This window comes from Mesoplodon mirus (genome assembly GCF_964341445.2).
Source record: "Mesoplodon mirus genome assembly, chromosome: 14".
In the NCBI taxonomy this organism is placed as follows: domain Eukaryota; kingdom Metazoa; phylum Chordata; class Mammalia; order Artiodactyla; family Ziphiidae; genus Mesoplodon; species Mesoplodon mirus.
In genome coordinates this window covers 64,551,645-64,577,347 of record NC_138990.1, presented here as the reverse complement: position 1 = coordinate 64,577,347, position 25,703 = coordinate 64,551,645, and the positions used below count along the sequence as shown (strand labels likewise).

At 40.9% G+C, this 25,703-nt stretch overlaps 2 protein-coding genes across 4 annotated transcripts in view; both read right to left on the bottom strand.

Moving 5' to 3' along the window:
- Positions 1-2,720, bottom strand: part of GTF2A1L (general transcription factor IIA subunit 1 like) — a 75,472-nt gene extending 72,752 nt beyond the window's left edge. The window contains exons 1-2 of the mRNA XM_082642001.1: positions 2,696-2,720; positions 1,068-1,158 (exon numbers count right to left, since the gene is read on the bottom strand). The gene's annotated coding sequence lies outside the window, so the exon portion shown is untranslated. The remainder of the gene's footprint in view (positions 1-1,067; positions 1,159-2,695) is intronic.
- Positions 2,721-4,973: 2,253 nt separating this feature from the next.
- STON1 (stonin 1) overlaps positions 4,974-25,703 on the bottom strand; it is a 61,558-nt gene continuing 40,828 nt past the window's right edge. For all 3 annotated transcript variants that reach the window (XM_082641998.1, XM_082641999.1, XM_082642000.1), the window contains exons 2-4: positions 18,991-20,952; positions 10,733-10,935; positions 4,974-8,221 (exon numbers count right to left, since the gene is read on the bottom strand). In XM_082641998.1, the coding sequence (XP_082498124.1) occupies positions 8,147-8,221; positions 10,733-10,935; positions 18,991-20,905 (2,193 nt within the window). In that variant the 5' untranslated portion in view covers positions 20,906-20,952 and the 3' untranslated portion in view covers positions 4,974-8,146. The remainder of the gene's footprint in view (positions 8,222-10,732; positions 10,936-18,990; positions 20,953-25,703) is intronic.

The following is a 25,703-nucleotide window of genomic DNA, read 5'->3' as shown; positions in this document are numbered from 1 at the left end:
ATTGGTTACTTTACACATGAAATACTGTATTTGAATAATAATATATTTAAAATTGACATTTATTCTTCTATTTTAATCATTAATTGTTTTAAAACTAAAGAAGGAATCAAGAAAATAAAACATTACATCAGCAGCTACTTAAATTGTACTTTTTCCAAATGTTTTCATTTTACTAAAGTTCATTTGTTAGTTACTAGAAAACTATTGACATAGAGTATTATTATACCAGACTATAACAAAGAATCAAATTATAAACTCTTAGGTAAATATAAAAACTACTAAATAAATAGTTGTGCATGGGACTTTCCTGGTGGTCCAGTGGTAAAGAAACCACCTTCCAATGCAGGGGACGCAGATTCGATCTCTCGTCGGGGAACTAAGATCCCACATGCCACGGGGCAACTAAGCCCATGCGCCACAACTACTGAGTCCGTGCTCCTCAACTAGAGAGCCTGCATGCCACAAACTACAGAGCCCACGCAGCACAACTAGAGAGATGTCAGCACGTCGCAACCTAAGAACCCACATGCCGCAACAAAGGCCTGACGCAGCCAAAAACAAACAAACAAAAAATAGTTATGTATATTTTGTCCTCTAGGAACTCGGAGGAATTTGCAGGTGTTCACCACCTCCACATGAAATGACATTGACCAGTAGAGTTCAATCAAGAAAATATTTAAAAGCAAAACAAGAGACAATTGAAGCTATGGCTGAATTTATATTGAAGTATATAATACCTTCAACACCACACATACAGTTAATGAAAACTGAAGAAATAGGCACATCTGAAGATATAAATGACACAAGATTCAGATGACATGGGATTGAAAGATGACAAGGAATCATTTTCTATAAGTGCTGACAGTGAGAAAGAGGAGGACATTTTTAGCAAGAGTCAACATCAGTAAGGTTAAAAAGTAATAATAATGGAGAGACACTAGTAAAGACCAAAGCCAAGACTTAGGTCTCAAGGGTTGAAGGGATGTTAAAAAAGATCTCATCCTCACCAGCTACTGTCCCAAAGTTCATATTTGCAGCAAAGCTCCCCCCAAAAGCCATCTACTCACGGTCTCCACATGCACTTGAGTTGTCTGTCAAGTTCACCGATGTTCTCCATGTTGCTAAATTCAGTGGTCAATTCTTAGTCCTCATCTTATCCTATAAGCAGAATTTGAAGCAGCTGATTACACTTACTCTAGTGCGCTACTCTTCCCAAGTCTCTTTTATGGGATCATCCTCACTTTCCTGACCTCTGAACTTTAGAGAATCCAAAGGGTCAGTTCTCAGACCACTTCTACTCTTTATATTCACTGCTAGGTGATCTCATCCAGTCTCACAGCTTTAAGTACTGATATCTCTAAAAGTCACGACCCTAGCCCAGACCTCTGTCCCTCCTTATATAGCCAGTTGTAACTTACTGTCTCCAATTGGATATCTAATAGGCATCCCAGAGTTAACACATCCAAACCTGAATTTCTGATCTCTCTCCTCAAACTTTCTCCTAACAGTCTTCCCCTTCTCCGTAAAAGACAGCTCCATTTTGTAGCTGCTCAGCCAAAACTCCGGGAGTCATTTTTGGTTCCCTTCTTTCCCTCACTCCGGGAATCCAATCCAATCCATCAGCACACACAACTAGCTCTATTTCAAACGTGTTCTGACTCCAACCATTTTTCATCTCCCACCCTAGTCGCCATCACCTCTCACCTGGTTTATTGCAGTAGCCTCCTAACTGCTCTCTCTGCTTCTCTCATTGCCCCGCTTCTGTGTCCATGGAACCATCTTAACATGTCATTCAGTTTATGTCACTCCTCCGCACAAACCCTTCTAGTGGTTTGCGTCTCACACGAAGTCCTTCCCACAGCCCACTGAGGCCTACGGATCTGCTTCCCTCACCTACCCACAACCTCTCTGACTCCTCCCCCAACCATCCTCCTTGCTCACTCTGCCCTGGCCACCTTATAGCCACCTGCCTCCTTGGTGTTCCTCTGACAGGCTAAGCACACCTTGACTGCAGTGCCTTTGCACTAGGAGTTCCCTCTGCTGGACACACTCTTCTCATTTCTTTCAGGTCTCTGCTAGAATGTCATCTCATCAGACAGGACCTTCCTGACCAACCTATCTAAAAGGGCATTCTCTGCCACTCTGTTGCTTTTTTTTTTCCTACATAGCAATGATCACAGCCTGATTCCTGTTTATTGTCTCACTTCCCCCACTATTACATATACTTTACAAGAACAGGAACTTACTCCTTCTGTGATTGTTTATCCCCAGTGCCTAGAAAAATGCAGGTACTTAGTAGACACGCAGTAAACATTAGAATTAGCAAGACAATTAATTGGAGCAATGGTCACATAACATTTTGAGGTGATTCAAAGTCACCACTTAAGGCACCCAATGTCTTAAACAAGCCTTCAGTACTTCAGAGTGTGGAAGACAGCTTCAGGAATGCCTCAAATGTTCAGCCACATTCATAGACTTACTCATGCTCTAAGGTTTTTGGAAACACATTGTTCTAACAGGCTTTATAAGGGAATGACATCATCTACCCAGAAAGATTTCTGAGAGAAAGATAGAGCCCATCTTGAAAAGACAATGCTCATTATTGATTTCAGAGAACTAAACAGGGTAAAGTCTTATCCCTGAGTCAAGGTGGCATGGAATATTCTCCTGAAAGCATATATTTGCTTGTTCTTACCTCAGAAGCTGAAAGTACAATCCTGGGCTGGAGCTCTTTAGAGACCACATCGATCTTGATATATGTACCTGAAAGCTCAGAAGCTGAATGTGATGGATTCATTGTATGAATATGTTATACATCTTTCAAAGTAAGCAGATTTAGAGTTCATTAATTCTCATTAGAAAAAGTTTGTTTGAAATGTGTTGAGAAGAAAGGCACTATTTTTCTCTCTCTTTAGTACTTACAAATGTTTAGAGATAAGTATGGTATTTAAATCTTCGGGATGTGTAAAATTGTATTTAACAGCCTTTTTAGACAAGGCATTAGGAATACTTTAAAGTGTTTGTCTATTGCATTAATTTTAATTATACTCCACTGGATTCACAATGCTTTGAAAATGCTTTACAAAATGCCCCCAAGATCTTTTATTAATCATAATACAAGCACCATCAAATTCAAATGCTGTTTCTCATTCTGGGCAGCAGCAGCTTGCCTGAGAGCGCCCTCTTCTGTTTCAAGATAATACCGCAAATTGTATTACAGGGAATTCACAGCAATTCTGGATAGTACAAAAATGGGCTTTTCAGGAAAATGTCAACACACACAATCATATTATTTAAATATGCTATCCTCCCACCTGAGGTTTGTACGGCTCTTCTGGAGCAGATAGATGAGGCGAAGATGAGGGAAATGTTGCAGTCCCCGAAGTATAGTGGTGATTTGCATTTCTTCCCTAGGCAGTCTCATAGAAATGAACTTTAATCTTTTAAAACATGGGGCAGCTCGTCTAATCTGTTCTCCTTACAGACAGGACATGATTTAAAGGCATAAAATCACCTGGAGCTTTTATCTAAGGTAGTTTTTGGAACTCAACTATTTGCTTTCTGGCTAGCAATTCTGTCTTGCTTTAAAAATTGACAAATTCGTGTTTAGATGCCAGGTCTAAGCAGGATCTTGTTAACAATTATAGCAAAAATCTTTTGTTTCAGTATAAACTGGGGAAATTTGCAGGCAATTAGGTTGAGCGCCATGAAATTGCCATCAAGAATGGTTAAATATTGTCAATTTCAGATGGTTCAATTAAATACACCCAGCCTTGTCCCTTAGGACCCTGGGTAAGAGCACAAAAGGTCCTGGGAGAAGAGTAGCTGCTGAGAATGGGGCGGGGCTGGAAGAGACCACGCAAAATGTAGTGAAATCACCCTGTGTCTACACAAAGGGGGGCGGTGAGTCTAAGTGCAGCTGAGACAAAACAGGAAAGAAATGATTGATGGAATTTGAGAAATTTTGTTATAAATAGGATTGGTTTATGTTACTTAATCTTTTTGTTATTCCTGCCCAATGAGAATCAAGCCCTGTTAATTTCAGTAGTGGCTAAAACAGTTCCAAATGATCTGGCCTCTATGAAGTTTCATTTCCTGATGCAGTTTTGAAATTTAACTTTAATATAGCTAGATAAGAATTGAATTTCAACACATGGCAGCTTCCTCATGCAAAGGGCGGGTGGAGCGGTTGTTAGGTTGGTTTATTAGAGCTCATTTATCTTCATATCTTTAATGCTCCCCCCCAAAACACACACCCTTCATCTGAAATAGATTCTGTAAAATTGCAAAAAAATAATTTTCTAAACTTAAAAAAATTTCTTTACATGCACATCATTTCTAGTTGCCAAAGTTTGAAAGTTCCTTAGAATTCTCCTGGTGATAAATTTCGTCCCATTGGGAAGAATTGTGAAAGACTAACTAGTTCATTTATCCAGGTTATCAACACCTCCATTGTCTTTGAGTTATTTTACAACTCTGTAAATTTTAGAAAACTGATAATAACATACATGATCTTTGTCCATACAAATGCAAATTAATTAGGGGAAATTGATTATTGACACTGGCCTATGGATAGATCCATTTTGCATCTATTGTAAATTCTTTTCAGAATTCCTTATTTCCTGTACATGTCTCTGCTCTTTGAATTCTTCTTAGAACCACTTGTAACATCTTACCAGTTCCCTCGTTAGTTAATGAGTTAAGTAAGATCTTGGGCACATACTCATACCATTTATGAGAGTAATGATTATATCCTCTTTTAAAAATCATCTTTTAACATCATTGTAGTTTGATTGTGTTATTTTTCCAGGATGTGCCAAGACGCCATGTACACTGAGTCCTTAATAGTGAAGCAGGTATACATTTGCCCGACAGAGTCAATTGTTTAACATTATTGAAATTGATTTCAAACCTTAAAAAAAAATTGCCCCAGACCTTGCAAAAGAAGATATAAGTCCACTGAACAGCAAGAATCATTTGAAATACATCTTTAATTTTAAAAAATCAATATGCAATCTACAAAATACTTTGTTACATGATTATTAAGGCTCAATCTGTTTTATATTTGTATTGATGACATAAAATCATATTTTTAATAAGATATAATAATACTTAGTCATTATTAAGGAAGGCCTTCTGACCTAATTTATAAGAGAAGAAGGGCTATATCGAAAGCACAGACCCAGAATGAAGGGAACTAAAACCCTAGAACTGTTTAATATATAAATCAGGTCAAAAAATGCCAGCCTTTATTTATGCTAGGAAGGGTTTTTTTCCCATACTTTTTTTAATGTTTAAACTATTTCTATCCCCATAAAAAAAGGAAATGTCCTTAAATTCAGATCTGTAAATTGATCAGGTAACCATCAAGCCATGAATTCATTTACGCAGTTAATATGATCCGTTGACTGGTAAGGCAACCAGACCAAACCAATTAGAGCAGAACAATTCATACCAAACTGGCCAACTCCTTGGAAGTCTGCCATTGTGTCAATTAAACAAATGACCCCCAAGGGGGTCAAACTCATAAAGCATTGATCTAAATTACCTAAATTAAAATGCTAGAAAGGAGTAATTCCTCCTTCATTCACTTCCTTCCTCCATTCCCTACCTTAAAAGCAGGAGTTTTTATTGTTGTTGTTTTGAAGATCATCATTTACTTTCTGGCAAAGGAGATTCTACTTCTTAATTTGTAAGTCTATGTGGACCCTACATGATTTTTCACTTAGAGCATCAGGATCACGTTTGACCTTCTGCCATTTCTGAGGTCAGAAGAATTGTATTAAAAAGCCTCTCCACCTGACACAGAATGTTAATTTAACTTTAAGTAATGAATATTTAAGGATCCTAATAGATGTGCAAATGAACAATTATGCTGCAGCACCCCGCTGTTCCTGCCATCAACCTTTGCATTGCTGCAGAAACTCACTTGGGCTTCAGTCAGCCTTTTGTTACATTTCCAGCACTGAATCTTGAGATGTTCCTGAAGGCAGGAGGGCTGATGAATAAATGACCCCAGCAGTGAGGTACCCACACATACTGGCAACCTGTGAAGCCTAGGGGGTGATTAATTGAACCCTGTGCTGAAATTACTTTGAGGTGTAAATATTCATCAAGTTCATCTGAATCAGATTCTGAGTTCTTTATGGGCAGGATGCCATAAAACAGATCTGAAAGGACCAGCAGTAATTAACCCAGCTACCGTCCCTGGTATCATGGAGCAGCATCAGGTTCCGCCCGCCTCCATATTTGTTCTGAGCAGATTGAAGTCACTCCAGAATGTGCCACACCAGATGATGAGGCAGGATGGTGGAATTTTTTTTTAAATGACACGCACATAGATTTGCCCTCCTATACATCAACAGTGAGTCTCAAGCATATGATATTATGAGCAATACATCAGCTGAAGTTAAAAAGAGCAATACCAATTCATTTTAACAGTCAACTTTTGCATTCTTTGCCTTTACAGTAAAATAATGAAAAGCATTAAATCTGCTGATTGATACAGATCATGTTTGTTTTATAAAATCTGCATTTTTTAACAGATTAAAATGAATGTAATGTAACATTAAATAAAATGTATGACACAAACTGTGGGCCAACAAATGATGTTGTTTGGAAGAACGCTATTATATCAGTTTTGACTCAAAACAAATCTAGTAAATAAAGAAAAATACCCCCTAATCATATTTAAGGATCAACATAAATTGAAGGTACATTAATACCACATGTTTTTTCCACATGTTTTTCTGACTAAAAAAATACCTAGAATATAGATTTCCTAAATTTAAAAGTCTGACCTTTCACTATAAACACTGAAAGGAAATTATAAACAGAATTATAACTGCTAATGCCGTTGGCGTTTCATAAAAAACAAACATTTACCTGACTTTGAAGAATAGAAATATCACTTCTTAGAAACGTAGATAAAACAATCTAGTGTCTTTCACTTCGCTCATCTTTTAAAGAAAATTACTCTAAATTAAGCAGAATTAGCATAAATAGCATGATAGCAGAATTAACATAAAATAATCATAATATGATTTAGACTTCTACTCAAGAGAAGCTTGTGTTAATTACAAAAAAAAAACTTTATCAAAACACATTCTTAGAGTCTGCACTTCTGGGAAACAATATTCATGAACTTTAAAAGTTCATTTTTAACATACATAAATATTTTAACTAGTGTCCAATACTGGGATTCCATTTTGAAAGGAATCTCTCCAAGCAAAGGGCAATATGTCTTAGTGACTTGTACTAAAATATGTATATCAACAGAACTAGCTTCTTTGCAGCACACACCAGAATACAAATGTATTTTGAAAATAATGATACCGTGGGTGAAAGACAGGTACCAAATACAGCTGATGGTTACTCACCAGTGTGGTAATAGGACAGGAAGATAAATAATTCAGAGTCAGAGATAGTCCCGCATCTCCATGTTAGCCTGTGGTTTCAACATCATCCTACAACTAGCCACGCTTCAGAGAAGAGCAAGAGGGAAAACTAAGTACATTGGTTTATGTCTCCTTTGATTGCCTCGTCCTCTAGTACTACTGCTGGCTCAATAAGAAGAGGCAGGGGCTGGAGGATAATAAATACGGCCCCAGGTAACCCAGAAGGCAAAACAATCAGCCACCAAGTAATCAGAAATCAAACATGGGCTTCCGTGGTGGCGCAGTGGTTGAGAGTCCGCCTGCCGATGCAGGGGACACGGGTTCGTGCCCCGGTCCGGGAAGATCCCACATGCCGCGGAGCAGCTGGGCCCGTGAGCCATGGCCGCTGAGCCTGCGCGTCCGGAGCCTGTGCTCCGCAACGGGAGAGGCCACACAGTGAGAGGCCCGCGTACCGGATAAGAAAAAAAAAAAAAAAATCAAAAATGCTTTGGCCAAGTGGCTGTCAGGTCACAATAATAGCGCCTTTGAGTTTCACTAGAAAACAAAAACATCATGAAAATTATGGACACAGTTTAGATCACACCCCCAGGGCACAAACATATCAAAAGCATAAAGTACAGACAGTTCGGTTGCAGGTCTAAACGTAACCACTGGACCTGTCATTTCCACTCTACAGTAGCAGAACTTTGTGTGGTTTCTGTGAATTACGTTTTTGGAAAGTGGGTCGTCATCACTGACTCTTGCTACTCCTACTGAGTTACGCAGTCACCAGCTTTATCTGGGTCTTCTCCAGCGATTTTAATCCACTTCTTTTCTATTTCAACCTGTCATGCAAAAGCAAAACAGGGGCAGCATTAATAAATGCAACACAGCATAACATCTCTTCAATCCTCGTTTGTAAATGAGGCAAGGACTCTAGCCACCTCATCCTTTGGACACAAACACAGCCCGTCTACCCTGTCACGCCCGTTCCCAAGTGAAGCACACTGCTCTCCTTTGGGACAACAGAGTCTCCTAAATCCTTCCCTTCTAGGGTCAAATCTTGAAGAGGACAAACTTTCTTCTAAGTCAGACATGAGTTTTATAAAATGTATACAGACTACATATACTGATAAGACATTTACAAATCTGGCTAGACATGTGATCAAAGATCCCCCTGGAGTATCATATATCCAGCCTCTAGCCCACCTGAGATTTAGAGCACACCCCCCAATCATCTCTCTAACTAAAACTAGTTTACAACAGTAAACAGCTGGGCCAAACCATCTGCCTGCCCCTCATCTTTTTCATCTCACCTCAAACAGTACCTCCACACAGAGGCCCTCCAGGACCACTCTAGATAAGGAAGCCCTCCATCCCTCTCTATCCTGTGACCCTCTTTTACTCTCTTCTTAGAATTTGTCACTACTTAAAATTATGTTATTTGCTTGTTTACTAATTATTTTTTGTTCCACCACTAGAAGGTAGGCTTTATGAGGACAGGGAGTTGTCTCTTGTTCACCTTTGTGTTCCCAGCATCTACGGCAGCAGCTGGCACTTTGAAATTGCTCAATAAATACTTATTAAATGGAAGATAACATTTTGAAACTGACTGCCACCAATGCTATTAAAGCTAAAGAGACTTTGGTATATAATTTTGAGCGGTCCTCTACAACTAGATGAAACTGGCATATCCCACGAACAGCAAATGGTATAAATGACATCTCCATGAGCACCTGACACACATTTCAGTCACACATAATACTTAGATGCCTAGTGTTACAGGTCAGGTTCCCCAAGAAGCAGATGCTGAGATGGAGACTGATGTGCAGAACGTTTACTGGGGAGGACACCTGATGAGGAGGGGAGGGAAGGGAGCAGAACAGGAAGAGGGAGAAGTCGGGCCGCAAAGCAGTCACAGTAAAGGCTTCAGCCGATCCCCAGGGAGGGCTGAAGCTACGAAGGCCCCGCAGGGTTATTCCAACTTGAGGTAAAAGGGTCTTTAGACCCCTGATCCACCAGTTACTGGACACAGGCTTCCCCAGGAAGGGGGCGTGACCTGGAGCATGGCATCCTTCTTCATCCAGGGCAATTCCCAGCTGCCGAGGGAATAAGTCCTTCAATCCTGAAGGGGCTGCACAGAACAGCACCCATTCATCCTCCATTTTACCAATAGAATAAAAATCACTGGACCCAAACATACAGGCTTCCGAACAGATAGTCCAAAATAAAGAAAAATCCAGACTTGGTTACTATATTATAGAACGACCAGTTGGTGCTAATGATGTGTTATATAATCACACCATTTCAAGATACTAAGGGAGACTTCCCTTGTGGCGCAGTAGTTAAGAATCTGCCTGCCCATGAAGGGGACATGGGTTTGAGCCCTGGTCCGGGAAGATCCCACATGCCACGGAGCAACTAAGCCCATGCACCACAACTACTGAGCCTGCGCTCTAGAGCCCACGAGCCACAACTACTGAGCCCGCGGGCCTAGAGGCCGTGCTCCACAACAAGAGAAGCCACCACAGTGAGAAGCCTGTGCACTGCAACGAAGAGTAGCCCCCGCTCGCCACAACTCGAGAAAGCCAGCACACAGCACCGAAGACCCAACGCAGCCAAAAATAAATAAATTTTTTTAAAAAAGATACTATTGGAAATGTGTGACAGAGGTTGTCTCTATATCTAAGTCTGAAGATGAGAAGGAAAAGCAAGTTTAGGAACAAACTTGTGCAAGTGTATGTCACTCTTTAATTCACCTGGCACAAGAATGCAGATGAGCTGATGGTGAACATTTAAAATTGTGGTGATAGAGTAACTCAGTATTTCCCAAAGAGTGCTCCACAGAATACTATTCCAGAAGATATTGATAGGTGTTTTACAGGAGACAAGATTCCATAAGTGATGAGTTGGGAGAAACTGAGTTAAGTTTAACAAGTTTCTTTACTGCAGAACTTCTCAGAGCCTTTGTTCGACATTAATTTAGTGTACAACGTTCCCCAACTTATTTTTTTCTTGGATCATTATATGGGACATATGTTCCATAGAACACATCTTGGGAAATGCTGTTCTGACAAAATCTTTATTATAAATATGCTTCTGAAATGTGAACTTATTTTTAATGCCCTGTTTTTCATTGAGAGCTGAGTTAAGTACACAGCACTGTGTCCTCAGGCTCCCAGTGTTCTCTAGAACTGAGGGCAAGAACTCGGCTCACTGGTGACCATCACTCTTTTCTAGGTCAAATACACACATACACACACACAGTCACTTAAGAGGGCAAAGCCAATATCTAAAGCCAAATCAGGTCAAAGCTTCAGAAGCCCCAACTTGAACTCAAGGGCTTCAGGATGTACCTGGATGTTGTAGCAGGCTCGCTGATGAACATGTTTCTGTGGCTGGACATCACTCTCCACCCCCAGAGACCTGACCTCTGTCCTTGAGGCACAGGTGTCAAGAATCCCAAACTGAACAGTAGCAAACGGATACCAATCAGAGGGAATTTCTTGGTCTGATCCAAGTTCTAGTTTGTATGACAAACAATGGGGATGATCAGGACCTTGAAGAAAAAAATCAAATGGTCAGTCAAAGTATTTCAATGGCCATTGAACATTTCTCTTGAGCATAAGAGGCATGCATCCCTCTCTTTAATAAGCATTTCCATTAGCACTATGGTTGTGTGAATTTCATTAAACGACATACTATCAAAATTCACAATTTTGCACTAACTGGAGGGAAGTCTACCTGCATTTTTCAAGTACTAGCTTTAAAATAAGTACAACTTTATCATTATATAGTTATATATGTTAACTCCCAAAATGTTTTCAATGAGAAGTATGCTGCTTCTTTTTTTAAAAAGAAAGTTTAATATTTCATTTAATTATTCAAATAAAACAATGACCAACAATAGAGCGATCAGAAAAATTTAGAATTATATCAAGTTCATATGTGAGTGCCTTCTATTGGGTGATTCTAATTCAGAATAATAAAAGTATGCTAAGTTTTTTAAATTAAAAGGTGAGTAATATTTATGTTAAGCATCATTATTTGGCTATAATGTGCATAAGATCTGTAAAGAAAGAAAACTTTCTCTTAAGTAGACTGAATAAGATCTTATAGTAATTCTTAATTTATTCATTTTCTTACCACTCTATTTATTGATAGATAATGCAAAGGTAAATTTCAGCCTAAATTAGGTCACATTATAAAGATGATTTTTTTAAAGTTAAACTTAATGAATTTTTTTACATTTCAGAAAATATTCTAGGCCAAGAATTCTTTTTTTAGTAGAATGGATTATTTTTTAGTACACTAATTCCCACTCACCCTCCTTAAAGCTTTGACTGGAACTAATGTACTGTGTAAATATGGGCATGCTGACTTTCAGTGTTTCAATACAATATCTGTTTTCACTTTACTTTGCCATATATTGAGCATCTACTCTATGCCAAGCCAGGCTCTGTGCCAGACCTAGGGATATCAGATATACACAAAAGCTTTAAGAGGGGTCAGGTACTGTGTGTGTGTTACAACGGAGTAAAAAATATTTTCAGTGTAATCACTATAGTAACTCTATAAATGTTCCATGATTCTGTTGCCTTAGTCCACAGCATCTACATATCCCATGCAGCTATCTTTACTTAAATTAAATGTATGAGATGACAATAATTTCAAAAGCCAGATTAAATTACTATACCACTGACATGGCACAAGAACATTTCCATCAGAATATAGTTTTAGGCACAAAAACAAGAGTTTAAAGGATTTCACTTAATTCTTTTTTTTTTCGCACAAAGTGTAAAGGGTTTTTTTTTTATTATTATGTGTAACACAAAGTTATTTAAGTCAATAAATTTTTAAGGAATTTCACACGTGCTGATTCTTTCCACTGCCAATCACCTTAGTTCCTCCAAACTCATAATCTTCAAGATAAAATAGTCCTTTCAAAAAGAAGTTATCATGTGAGTCAGCCCACAATTCTTTTAGTTGGGCTTCTTTGATCTCCAATGAAATATGGACACACTTCAAAATTCCCCACCTGTAATCTTTGGGATCCAATTTCCTCAAGCCATTTACTTTAGGACCATGTTTAGGGTCAGGAGATGGATCTGCCTGGTTCTGAATTTGACACGCTCTAAAAATGTATTAGGTTCAAATCATATTCATTCCTAAGCCATCACACCCTAGAACAGTACAGAAAGATAAATTGCCTTTCATGCCTTACAACCTGTTTCTTGTAGAGAGACTAATAGAATTCTAAGGCTGTAAAAGGCCTTGAGAAGTCATCCATCAATTAACCAACAGATGCTCATTAGCATTTCCTCTCACTTGTAGGGGAGGACAACAGCGACCTCAGAGATGCTCTAAGCTACCCAGATCACTGCAGGCAAGTGATAACTTTATTCACACACACACACAAAGCCAGGGGAGATTCCACAATCCATTAGCCTTTCTGGCCTTCTGTCTGCAGAATACATGTTTATTTAAACTTAATTCAGGCAGTCTTCAGTCCTTTATGGCATAGTGGTTAAGCACATAAACACTGGACTCAGATGGCCCAGGGTCAGATCCCAGCTCTGCTACTTAAACAGTGGATGAGGCTTCCCTGGTGGCGCAGTGGTTGAGAGTCTGCCTGCCAATGCAGGGGACACGGGTTCGTGCCCCTGTCTGGGAAGATCCCCCATGCTGAGGAGCGGCTGGGCCCGTGAGCCATGGCCGCTGAACCTGCGTGTCTGGAGCCTGTGCTCCGCACCGGGAGAGGCCACAACAGTGAGAGGCCCGCGTACCGCATAAAAAAAAAAAAAGGTGGATGACCCTTGGCAAGTTATTTGATCTCTGTGGGCCTCAGTTTCCCCATTTGAAAATGGGGGTGATGATAAAGATAACAACACGAACCTTATGGGATTGCTGTGAGGATTAAACAAGCTAGTTGGCACACATAAGAGCTCTAGGGACGTGGTATACTATAGTGGTATAGATAGAAGTGCACAGTGCTATTCTATTATAAATTCAGTATTGTTATTTAATTACCATAATTTTGCTAATGAAAGCACCATGAATTCTACACTTTTAGAGCTGAAAATTATATTGGAGATGATCTAATTGATATTAGATGTGAATATTGATATTCATATTTTAAAGAAAAACTCTTTTGGAACTTTTGCAATAAAAATCACCCAAGCTGAAGACCTAGTACTCCAAAAATAGGTTTAGAAACAAAACCTTTCTACCCACTTTTTTAAAAAACTGGTAAAAGGAGAACGTTTTTCCTTTCAAGTTTTCTGGCATATTTTTCCTGGCTTTTAAAACTCTAAATACTCTACAATGTTTAATAACTCACACTCCCTTTGGATTTTGATATCCATGAAGAGAAGTATCATGTCCGTCCTTAGCACAAGCCTGGCACATTTGGGGCTCAAACGATATTTGTGGAATTTACTAGTGAATGAATAAAAGATAGAGGAAAATCATGTTCTTTATCTCAGTACTGACCACCAGGGGGCACTCTCGGGCTTCGGTAATTAGTCCCTCATCACTTTCTAAGGACCAGGAATGCAAATCACGAAATCTATTTAGGTCTAGTAGATACCAGGTCCCTCTTGAACCAAAATATTTCACATCTGAAACTGAATTGGTGAGAGCTGGAGGGAATGAATGGTAGAAGGATGACACAAGTAGTGGAGGAGGAGAGAACAACCAATGTGCTGAAGAGAAAGCAAAGAAAAAAGTAAAGGCGAGTCATATTTAAAAATTGGTAAAACTGGGAAAGTGGAGATAGATACATTTGTTAATTGACCCTCCACCATGCTCACTTCTCTTTCTAATTCTACGCTCCCATATGTACCCTCTATGGCTAATCGGTGTTTTCAAATGACCTCATTCTCTTCTCCCTCTCCTTCCTCCCTTTTCCTCTCTCTCCCTCCCCCTCCTTTTCCACCACCTTCTCTTCCTCCTCCTCCCCACCCTCCTCCTCTGTCCCACCCCCAGCAAAATCTGTGCACAAGAAACTGTCCTCTGTTGTCATTCACACCTTAGCCTGAATGAACTATCTGGGGCCAACCTTTGTTGTAAAACGAAAGGCTCACCCACTGTTAAAGGAATATTAAGCATTGATGTGCTGGTAGAAGAGACATTTAAGGAGCCAGCATCCCTTCCCACCTCCCCTGAAATCACATATAAGTTATTTCACCAATAGGAAAATTCAATTCCGATCTCAAAAATCCCCAGGAAAGGGGCATAAAATTTTTTTAATTAGTACGTATACTTCATATATTTTTTTCATTTCCTTTTAAAAAAAATTTTTTCTAACAGGTTTTTCAGAAACTAGCTTGAAAGGGTAACGTTTTAAAGACCCTCTTTTAAAATCCTCTGTTCTCTAAATACCCAAGTGATTTTAAAATCATATAGAAACATTGAGATACTCTAAGTCCTTGCTCCTCTACGTGAGGTCCGTGGCCAGCCGTGCTGGCATCACCGGAGCACGTGTGGGTGACACAGTATGGGGGAGCCCCACCTGCTGATTCAGAGTCCACATTTTAACAAGGTGATTCATATGCACACAGAAGTTTGAGAAGCACTGCCTTAGGATAAAGATTTCCTCTCTGCCCCAACCTTACTCTTTCTATGCTTCTTCTCAAGAAGCAAAATGCAAGGCAGCCTCTTACTCTTTGCATTATCCTCCCCCCAGCCCTATCGTGGAGAAGCTTCAGCGACAGGGCCACGTGATCCCAGAAGTGTCTGGGCCCCAGCCTGGCTCAGAGCTGCCCCCTGCCCCCTCCCCCAGGCTCCGCACAGACCTGATTTGAACAAAGCAGCTTTGATCCCAAAGAATTTGGTCAGTGAATTCTCACCATGTAATTGTCTGGAATGCTCACAGTCTGTGTGAGCCTGGTGCTATGACAGTCTTCCACAAGAATTCCCAAAGGCCAAGGCCAAGTCCAGCCAGCCTCTCTGGGAATTCACACTCTTCGAATTGTTCTCAGTGAGCTCAGCTGTGGTAAATATGGATGGGAGGGCAATAAAAGGGCTCTAGAAGACACAGGGGTACACAAAGCAGGGAGGATTGATGCCTAGGAGGCCATGACAGGTCTCCCAGGAGAGGCACGAGGCCAGCTGCATGGGAGAGCCTCTTACAAGCACCAATAGCTGGGCCTCACCCTGGGAGTCTGATTGGTAGGGATGAGGCCTAAATATGGGTATTTTAAATATTAAAGCTCTAATGATTTTAAGGACTCTAACATGCAGCCAGGGCTGGGAAACAGATTTTAAAAGGAGAGAGGAGAGGCTATCTCAGCTAATGGCACCATCGCCCACCAGGACCTCCTCCCAGCCGCTCCCTTTCCCCCAGGCCCACAGACCATCTGTCACTGTCTCGGGGTCACCTCTTCTGAATTCGCTCACCCACCGCTCACCTGTCTCAGCGCTCCCACGGCCCTCCACCTTGCTCAGCCTCTCTCCCCTCCTACCAGCCTCCCTGTACTATAATCTACTCCTGAATCTTTCCTCTGCAACATACGCCTGACTTTCTAAAACAAGGTAGGATTCTGTCACAGTCATGCCTGAAAACATTCCTGAGGCCCTGCTGACAAACTCCACACCCCACAGCATGGCTCACGACCCTCTTGGCAGGCTGGTTTCTTCTCCAGCTATCCCCTCGGTCCCATAAATCAGGTAAGATCCCCCATTGACATGCCTGTGTTTCTGCTGTTTCTATCCTTGATGGAGTCCCACTGGTTCTCACAGGCCAAGCTGAAGCATCGCCTCTCCAGCAGAGCCTTCCCCACTGCCCCCTGCAGTTGATGACTCCTTTCTCTGGGATCCCTATTAGATAACGTCTGTACATGTTCCAGAAGAGAAGAGAGCAGATTTCCACAGCTCATTTGGATAGTTGCTTCCGCATCTGCCTCGCCTGCTAGACTTATGTTTCCAGACAGCAGGGATCATGTTTGCATCTGTATCCCCCAAGCACCCAGCACAGAGCCTGTACCTAGAGGAAATTCAGTGGGTGTTTGTGGAATGGACGTGTGAATGAGTGAGCCCTCTTACTAAATTCTTGTGGACTGGATCAATTAACTCTACCATTAATTCTGAGAAAATGCACTGTTATGAACAGGATCATTTTCACAAGAAGCTTTGTATGTTGTTCTCCTTCCAAAATTAGAAAAGAATGATTGGTACGGGTTCTCAGTTTGAAAAAAAAAAAGCGTGGTTGCCCCAGAGGGTCTAGCTGGAGTGCCTGCTCCAAGGCAGAGCAGCTGGAGCGGGCCCATTGCGAACCTGTCCCCCTGGCCCTCTGACTCGAGCTGGACAAGCCAGCAGGCTGAGCCCTCTGTGCTCCTCTCTCAGAGGCATAAGCTTTGCTGCAAATCCATGCAAAAGGTGCACCTGACCTTTTGTTCTGGGCCCAGTGACCGTCCCTAGGACCAAAGGAGAACAACAGGAGTCAGGTTATCCCCCAAACCTCAGAGGACATCTGTGGACCAAGGAGGTTACAGTTCACGTTCCAGCCTGCCTCTCCCTTTCCCTTTGTGTTCAGCAAAATAAAAGGCGATGATATTCTGATTTTTATAACATCTCTCACCTAAAAGTAGCACAAATAACTTTGAGAATAGATCCCTTGGAACCACACACTCAAAACCTGTTTCCCTGGGGGGAAGATAATCTGAGAATGGTTTGAACTTGCTCCTCCAGCAACGTTATCAAGAAGGCAGGAAGTTGGGAATTCCCTGGTGGTGCAGTGGTTGGGAATCCGCCTGCCAATGCAGGGGACACGGATGGGTTCAGGCCCTGGTCCAGGAGGATCCCACATGCCGCGGAGCAACTAAGCCCGTGCGCCACAACTACTGAGCCTGCGCTCTAGAGCCCGTGAGCCACAACTAGGGAAAGCCCGTGTGCAGCAACGGGGACCCAACACAGCCATAAATTAATTAATTAATTAATTAAAAAAAAAAAAAAAAAAGAAGGCAGGAAGCATTACCGCTGTGGATGATATCCTGGAAGATATTCCCATCATGCTGGAGTTGACCAAGAGGTGCCGTTAGAGGCCACACCTGTGACCACGCTATCCTATCACTGCCTCTCCCTGCCCTGGGCCTGGGCTCTCCTGGCTGTTCCTTGGAACTAGAAGGTAACCACCAACTACCGTGAGTCAGGAGGACACTGTGGAGGGGAATTTGACACGAATGGAGAAAAGCAGGGAGTGTCAGGAAAGGCTACTGAATGGGGGCTTCCCTTCAGCACAGGGGCCTAGGGCTCCTCAGCTGCCAGCTGTGTCTCTCACCTGCTGGGCCCTGTCTGTAGCTCAAGATACAATCAGTCGACAGATGTTAAGCCAGAAAACTGCAGGGCACAGACAAGGTGGCATGCTGCCCCTTAGGTCCACTGTAGTCTGGGGCTAGCTCTTCCGGCCCCAAAACATCACGAGACCGGCAGAGCAGTTTCCCTCAACCTGGGTCATACATTAGGTTCACCTGGGGAGCTCTCAAAACATATGGGTGCCTGGGGCCCTCCCCCAGAGATTCTGATTTAATTGGCATAGAGGAGAGCTTAACCATCAAGGTTATTTAAAAGCTCTCAGGCTATTCTGATGGCCAGTTTTGAGAAACACTGCTGTAGGCCCACCCTGAACAAAAATGCTTCCTCTGCAGTCCACAGCGTGGAGGGCCCTAGGATGTAATTAAATTCCCCTGAAGGATTAGACCAGCTGTGAGTTATTTGGAAACAGGGATCAATCTTCTCTTTAGCCCCAGCACCTGATGTGGCACTTGGAATACAGTAAGTGCTCAATAAAGGTTTGCCTAAATGATGAATGCATCAACTCAGATGCCCCAAATCTGCCCCCAACTTAGCTCCATAGCCCAGTGTTCTGCCAGAAATAACTGAACTAAAACAGGCAGCAGCCCTAATTTCAAATTTTGCTTTTTTGCTTTATTATGTTACACCCACTACTAACTTACTACTTTAAAATAAATGCAGTGCTAGGGCTGTCTCTTCAAAGTTCTAAGCTTCTAGATTCATTGTTTGCTTTACAAAATAAAAAAAAAAGTAACTGAATTTTAATGCTTAATTAAAATTAAAACAACTTGTCAAGATGGTCAAATTGGTCAGTTCAGCAAAAGAAATTAACTTGGGTAAAAATGAAAGGTAGTCTTATTTCAAGAAGCAGGGAACAAAACCTCAGGAGGAAGTGGTACTGGCTGAGAATACAAAAAAGTTCAGGTATATTCAAGGATGACAGATCTTAAAAGGTCAGTTAGGGAATCTAAGCTATATGAACAATAATTTTAATATCTGAGGCTGATGGTTGATGTCAAGAGGTCCAACTAGAAATTTTCCCTCGGTACCACCATCCATAATAAAATCCTAGCCTCGGATGGTATTTCTTATGATATCTTAAAAAAATTTTAGGCTAAACTTATCTGGTAGAAATAGGCATAAGGGGACAAAATAAACCAGCTGTTTGACTAAATGCTCCATCTCCCACCCAGCGATGTAAGCATGGCCTCAGCTGACTGACGTTACCCCATCTGCCTCAGCCTGGTTTCAACCCAAGGAGGAGGGTGAAAACATTTAAGTGATTTCACGTGAAAATCAGCTTGGAGTGTTGAATATTTACTTGAATTTTTATCAGGAAGCCGGTCTATCTTCCATACAACGGCCCGGTAGGCACTCTCATATTTTGCTGACCCCACAGTGACCTGTATGACAGGTTCAGATTCAGGTTCATGTAAACTCCCCAGACATGCCCGGCGGTTCATTTTGGCTTTCAGGGACTTCTGCCTCTGGAGGTTCATGGTCCAGAGGGCCTTGATCCACTGCGATGGAACAGGAAAGTGTATCATTATGTTGTCACAGGACCTCAAGGATGGTCTCTGGACCAACGGGGCCATGTTGACAAAGGCCTGAAGCTCCACATATGCCCCCTGGACAACCACTACAGACTTCAGGGAAAAGGGAAGATCTTCCCCGCTATACAAAGTCTTGAAACGCATCAGCTCAAACCGGCAGGCATCCAGAGGTACAAACTTAATGATTCTTGATTGCTCAAATTCTTGTGCTTTCACACACTTATGAAAATGATAGTCAAGAATATCAATCCCCTTCTTTTCTGGGTCTTTTTCAAAATAGCATTCATTTCGCTTCTGCAGCTCAAGGTCATTCAAAGTTAAAAAGCATTCTGTGTTCCCATTCACAAAGCAGAGGCAACAGATTTGAGTTATCACAGCACTTTCAACCAATTTGCCTTCTTCTTTAGTGATTTTACCCCAAAAGTTGTCCACAATTTCAAGGAAAATTTCTTGTTCCTCATAGTTCTTCTTTGGTTTTGAAACAGCTGGCAGCTTTATCAGCTCCTCCTCCACACTGGTCAGAAAGTCAAGGAAGTCCTGGTACTCTGTGGATCCCAACTTCAGCATTTGTTCTATATCTGGTTCGTGAACTACTTCTGTCTTAGAATGGTATTTCCTTTTTTCTGTGTAAGACACATGTTCAATCTTCACAGTATGGATTTTTCCTGTCACACTAAAGTTCTCAACTTTGGGTTCAGAAAGCCTGCAATATGGATTGAGCTGTAACTCTTTAAATGGTTTTTCTAACCCCTTCTCATAATACATTTGCAAAATTCCTCCAGGTAAGACTTTTAGAAAAATTGGCCCCCACTGACGGGAAGACATCATGTTCTTCTTCTCAGGAATTCTCAACATGAAAGACCATCCGGCTTTTGGCTGACTCCTGAAGAGCATGTGGGGGACAAAGGAAGAGGCAGCACCTTCAGCATACAGATATTGCGTAGACAAATTTCCAAATGAGTCTTGGTTCTCAGCTGATTGGAGATGTTCAAGTTTCTCACAGATGTAGTTGAGTGAACATTGATTTAAGCCTTTTTGATCAATAGGCATCTCTTTGTCTCTTGATGGGACCATCTTCCTGCTTCCTGGAGGGTCAAAGGTGAGCTGGGAAGCACTGCCTTCATCTTTCCAAAATGGACTTGAAAAGGCACAGTCCTCCTGAAAACACTGAAACTGGGGAGTATCACTTTGGAACCCTAGGCTGTCAGCCTGGTGAGGGCTCATTTCATCTGGAAGACCCACTTTGGGAGCTGGATGTATACATGAGTGGTCACTGAGTAAGGAAGCATGGGATAAACAGGTTGGTTTAGTAGGCAATAAGGAAGAACCTGCTCCAGGTATAAATGGACTGTTTGAAGATGATTCTGGAATAGGATAAAGCACATGAGTCCCTGCTTTGGGGATGCCAGGAAAACCTGGGAAGTCTTTGGTAGGTGTAGAAAGAGGAGAGTTACTTGGAGGTCCTGGACTGAAATAAAAGTCTATGATGGGAGAGGAGAGAGGGGTACTGCTGGTGGAGGAATATCCACTGGGAAATTCCTTAGTACCAGAAAGGTTCAGTTTAAGTCCATTTGGCCTACAAATGCCTTGATTCTCCAGAGGGAAATTCTTTGACTTTTGAGAAGACTGAAAAGCAGGGTCATCATCAAATGTGACCCAATTGCCTGGGTTTGTGGAGCACATCTTTGGGATCAGATTGTGGTCTTGCCAATGAATCAGATATGTTGTCTCTGTTAAAGGAGAAAGAGAAAATAAGAATATAAAATGAGGGGGAAAAATTCAAGTTACTAGAGGTCATTTGTTCTGAGAAACACTTGGATTTAAAAGTATCCAGATTTATAAATTAACTGAGTTTAAAGAAATGCTTAAAAACTGTAACACTTTTGATGGCTGAATGGATTTAAAAAAACAAGATCTAACTGTACGCTGTTTATAAGAGACCCATTTTAGACTTAAGGATACACATAGACTGAAAGTGAAAAGATGGAAAAAGATATTCTATACAAATAGAAACCAAAAGAGAGGAGGGGTAGCTATGATAATACAGGACAAAATAGACTTTAAGTCAAAAACTGTCACAAGAGACAAAAAAGGGCATTATATAATGAAAAAAGGGTCAACTCACCAGGAAGATATAACAATTATGAGTATCAGAGCACCCAAATATATGAAGCAAACATTAAAAAACTGAAGGGAGAAAAAGATACCAACACAATAGTAGTAGGAGATTTCAACACCCCAATTTCAATAATGGATAGGACATCCAGATAGAAGATCAATAAGGAAAGAGAGGACTTGAACAACAGTATAGATCAAATGAACCTACCAGACATATACAAAATATTCCACACAACAGCATCAGAATACATTCTTCTCAAGCACATGCATAACATTCTTCAGGATAGATCGCATGTTAGTTTACAAAAAAAAGTCTCAAGGGCTTCCCTGGTGGCACAGTGGTTGAGAGTCTGCCTGCCGATGCAGGGGACACGGGTTCGTGCCCTGGTCCGGGAACATCCCACATGCTGCGGAGCAGCTGGGCCCGTGAGCCATGGTCACTGAGCCTGTGCGTCCGGAGCCTGTGCTCCGCAACGGGAGAGGCCACAAAAGTGAGAGGCCTGCATACCGCAAAAAAAAAAAAGGCTCAAAAATTTAAGAAGACTGAAATCATATCAAGTATCTTTTTCAACCACAATAGAATGAAACTGAAAATCAAGAGCAGAAAAAAACTGAAAAATTCACAAGCATGTGGAAATTAAGCACTACACTCTTCAACAACCAATGGGTCAAAGAAGAAACCAAAAAGGAAATTAGAAAATATCTTAAGACAGAGAGGGGAGACAACAGAATACTGCAGCCTGTGGAACAAGAACCACAATCACAGAAAGACAGACAAAATGAAAAGGCAGAGGGCTATGTACCAAATGAAGGAACAAGATAAAACCCGAGAAAAGCAATTAAATGAAGTGGAGATAGGCAACCCTCCAGAAAAAGAATTCAGAATAATGATAGTGAAGATGATCCAGGACCTCAGAAAAAGAATGGAGGCAAAGATCAAGAAGATGCAAGAAATGTTTAACAAAGACCTAGAAGAATTAAAGAACAAACACCTAGAAGAATTAAAGAACAAACAAACAGAGATGAACAATACAATAACTGAAATGAAAAATACACTAGAAGCAATCAGTAGCAAAATAACTGAGGCAGAAGAATGGATAAGTGACCTGGAAGACAGAATGGTGGAATTCACTGACATGGAACAGAATAAAGAAAAAACAATGAAAAGAAATAAAGACAGCCTAAGAGACCTCTGGGACAACAGTAAATGCACCAACATTCACATTATAGGGGTCCCAGAAGGAGAAGAGAGAGAGAAAGGGCCCAAGAAAATATCTGAAGAGATTAGAGTCAAAAACTTCCCTAACATGAGAAAGGAAATAGTCACCCAAGTCCAGGAAGCGCAGACAATCCCAGGCAGGATAAACTCAAGGAGAAACATGCTGAGACACATAGTAATCAAAGTGACAAAAATTAAAGACAAAGAAAAATTATTAAAAGCAACATGGGAAAAATGACAAATAACATAAAAGGTAACTCCCAAAAGGTTAACAGCTGATTTCTCAGCAGAAACTCTACAAGCCAGAATGGAGTGGCACGATATATTTAAAGTGATGAAAGGGAAGAACTTACAACTAAGATTACTCTACCCAGAAATGATCTCATTCAGACTTGATGGAGAAATCAAAAGTTTTACAGACAAGCAAAAGCTAAGAGAATTCAGCACCACCAAACCAATTTTACAACAAATGCTAAAGGAACTTCTCTAAGTGGGAAACACAAGAGAAGAAAAGGACCTACAAAAACAAATCCAAAACAATTAAGACAATGGTAATAGGAACATACATATCAATAATTACTGTAAATGTGAATGGATTAAATGCTCCAACCAAAAGACACAGCCTTGCTGAAGGGATACAAAAACAAGACCCATATATATGCTGTCTACAAGAGGCTCACTTCAAACCTAGAGACACATACAGACTGAAAGTGAGGGGATGTAAAAAGATTTTCCATGCAAATGAAAATCGAAAGATGGAATAGCAATATTCATGTCGGATGAAATAGACTTTAAAATAAAGAATGTTACAAGAGACAAGGAAGGACACTACATAATGATCAAGGGATCAATCCAAGAAGAAGATATAACAATTATAAATATATGTGTACATGGGGCTTCCCTGGTGGCGCAGTGGTTGAGAGTCCGCCTGCCGATGCAGGGGACACAGGTTCGTGCCCCGGTCTGGGAAGATCCCACATGCCGTGGAGCGGCTAGGCCCATGAGCCATGGCCGCTGGGCCTGCGCATCCAGAGCCTGTGCTCCACAACAGGAGAGGCCACAACAGTGAGAGGCCTACGTACAGCAAAAAATAAAATAAATAAAATAAATAAATAAATAAATAAATATATGTGTACCAAACATAGGAGCACCTCAATACATGAGGCAAATGCTAACAGCTATAAAAGAGGAAATCTTTTATAATAATAGTGGGGGACTTTAACACCTCACTTACACCAATGGACAGACCATCCAGACAGAAAATTAATAAGGAAACACAATAGACTAGACAGATTTAATTGATACTTAATTGATTTAAAAGATACAATAAACCATGGGCCTCCCTGGTGGCGCAGTGGTTGGGAGTCCGCCTGCCGATGCAGGGGATACGGGTTCGTGCCCCGGTCTGGGAGGATCCCATATGCCGCGGAGCGGCTGGGCCCGTGAGCCATGGCCGCTGGGCCTGCGCATCCGGAGCCTGTGCTCCGCGACGGGAGAGGCCACAGCAGTGAGAGGCCCGCGTGCCGCAAAAGGAAGGAAAAAAAAAAAAAAAAAAAAAAAAAAAGATACAATAAACCAGATAGATTTAATTGATATTTATAGGACATTCCATCTGAAAACAGTAGATTACACTTTCTTCTCAAGTGCACAAGGAACATTCTTCAGGATAGATCACATCTTGGGTCACAAATCAAGCCTCGGTAAATTTAAGAAAATTGAAATCATATCAAGCATCTTTTCCAACCACAATGCTATGAGATTAGAAATCAATTACAGGGAAAAAAACGTAAAAAAACACAAACACATGGAGGCTAAACAATACGTTACTAAATAACCAAGAGATCACTGAAGAAATCAAAGAGGAAATCAAAAAATACCTAGAGACAAAGGGCAACGAAAACACAATGATCCAAAACCTATGGGATGCAGCAAAAGCAGTTCTAAGAGGGAAGTTTATAGCAATAAATCCTACCTTGAGACACAAGAAAAATCCCAAATAAACAATCTCAACTTACACCTAAAGGAAGTAGAGAAAGAAGAACAAAACCCAAAGTTAGTAGAAGGAAAGAAATCATCAAGATCAGAGCAGAAATAAATGAAATAGAAACAAAGAAAACAGTAGCAAAGATCAATAAAACTAAAAGCAGGTTCTTTGAGTAGATAAACAAAGTTGATAAACCTTTAGCCGGCCTCATCAAGAAAAAGAGGGAGAGGACTCAAATCAATAAAATGAGAAATGAAAAAGGAGAAGTTACAACAGACACCGCAGAAATACAAAGCAGCCTTAGAGACTACTACAAGCAACTATATGCCAATCAAATGGGCAACCTGGAAGAAATGGACAAATTCTTAGAAAGGTATAACCTTCCAAGACTGAACCAGGAAGAAATAGAAAATATGAACAGACCAATCACAAGTAATGAAATTGAAACTGTGATTAAAAATCTTCCAACAAACAAAAGTCCATGACCGGATGGCTTCACAGGTGAATTTTATCAAACATTTAGAGAAGAGCAAACACCCATCCTTCTCAAACTCTTCCAAAAAATTGCAAAGGAAGGAACACTCCCAAACTCATTCTATGAGGTCACCATCACCCTGAAACCAAAACCAAAGATGCTACCAAAAAAAAGGAAAATTACAGACCAATTCTACAAAAAAAGAAAAAGAAAAGGGTCACCATCACCCTGAAACCAAAACCAAAGATACTACCAAAAAAAAGGAAAATTACAGACCAATTCTACAAAAAAAGAAAATTACAGACCAATGTCACTGATGAATATAGATGCAAAAATCCTCAACAAAATACTAGCAAACAGAACCCAACAACACATTAAAAGGATCATACACCATGATCAAGTGGGATTTATCCCAGGGATGCAAGGATTCTTCAATATATGCAAATCAATCAATGTGATACACCATATTAACAAACTGAAGAATAAAAACCATATGATCATCTCAGTAGATGCAGAGAAAACTTTTGTCGGGAGGCCTTCAAGATGGTGGAGGAGTAAGACGTGGAGATCACCTTCTTCCCCACAAATACATCAGAAATACATCTACATGTGGAAGAACTCCTATAGAACACCTACTGAACACTGGCAGAAGACCTCAGACTTCCCAAAAGGCAAGAAACTCCCC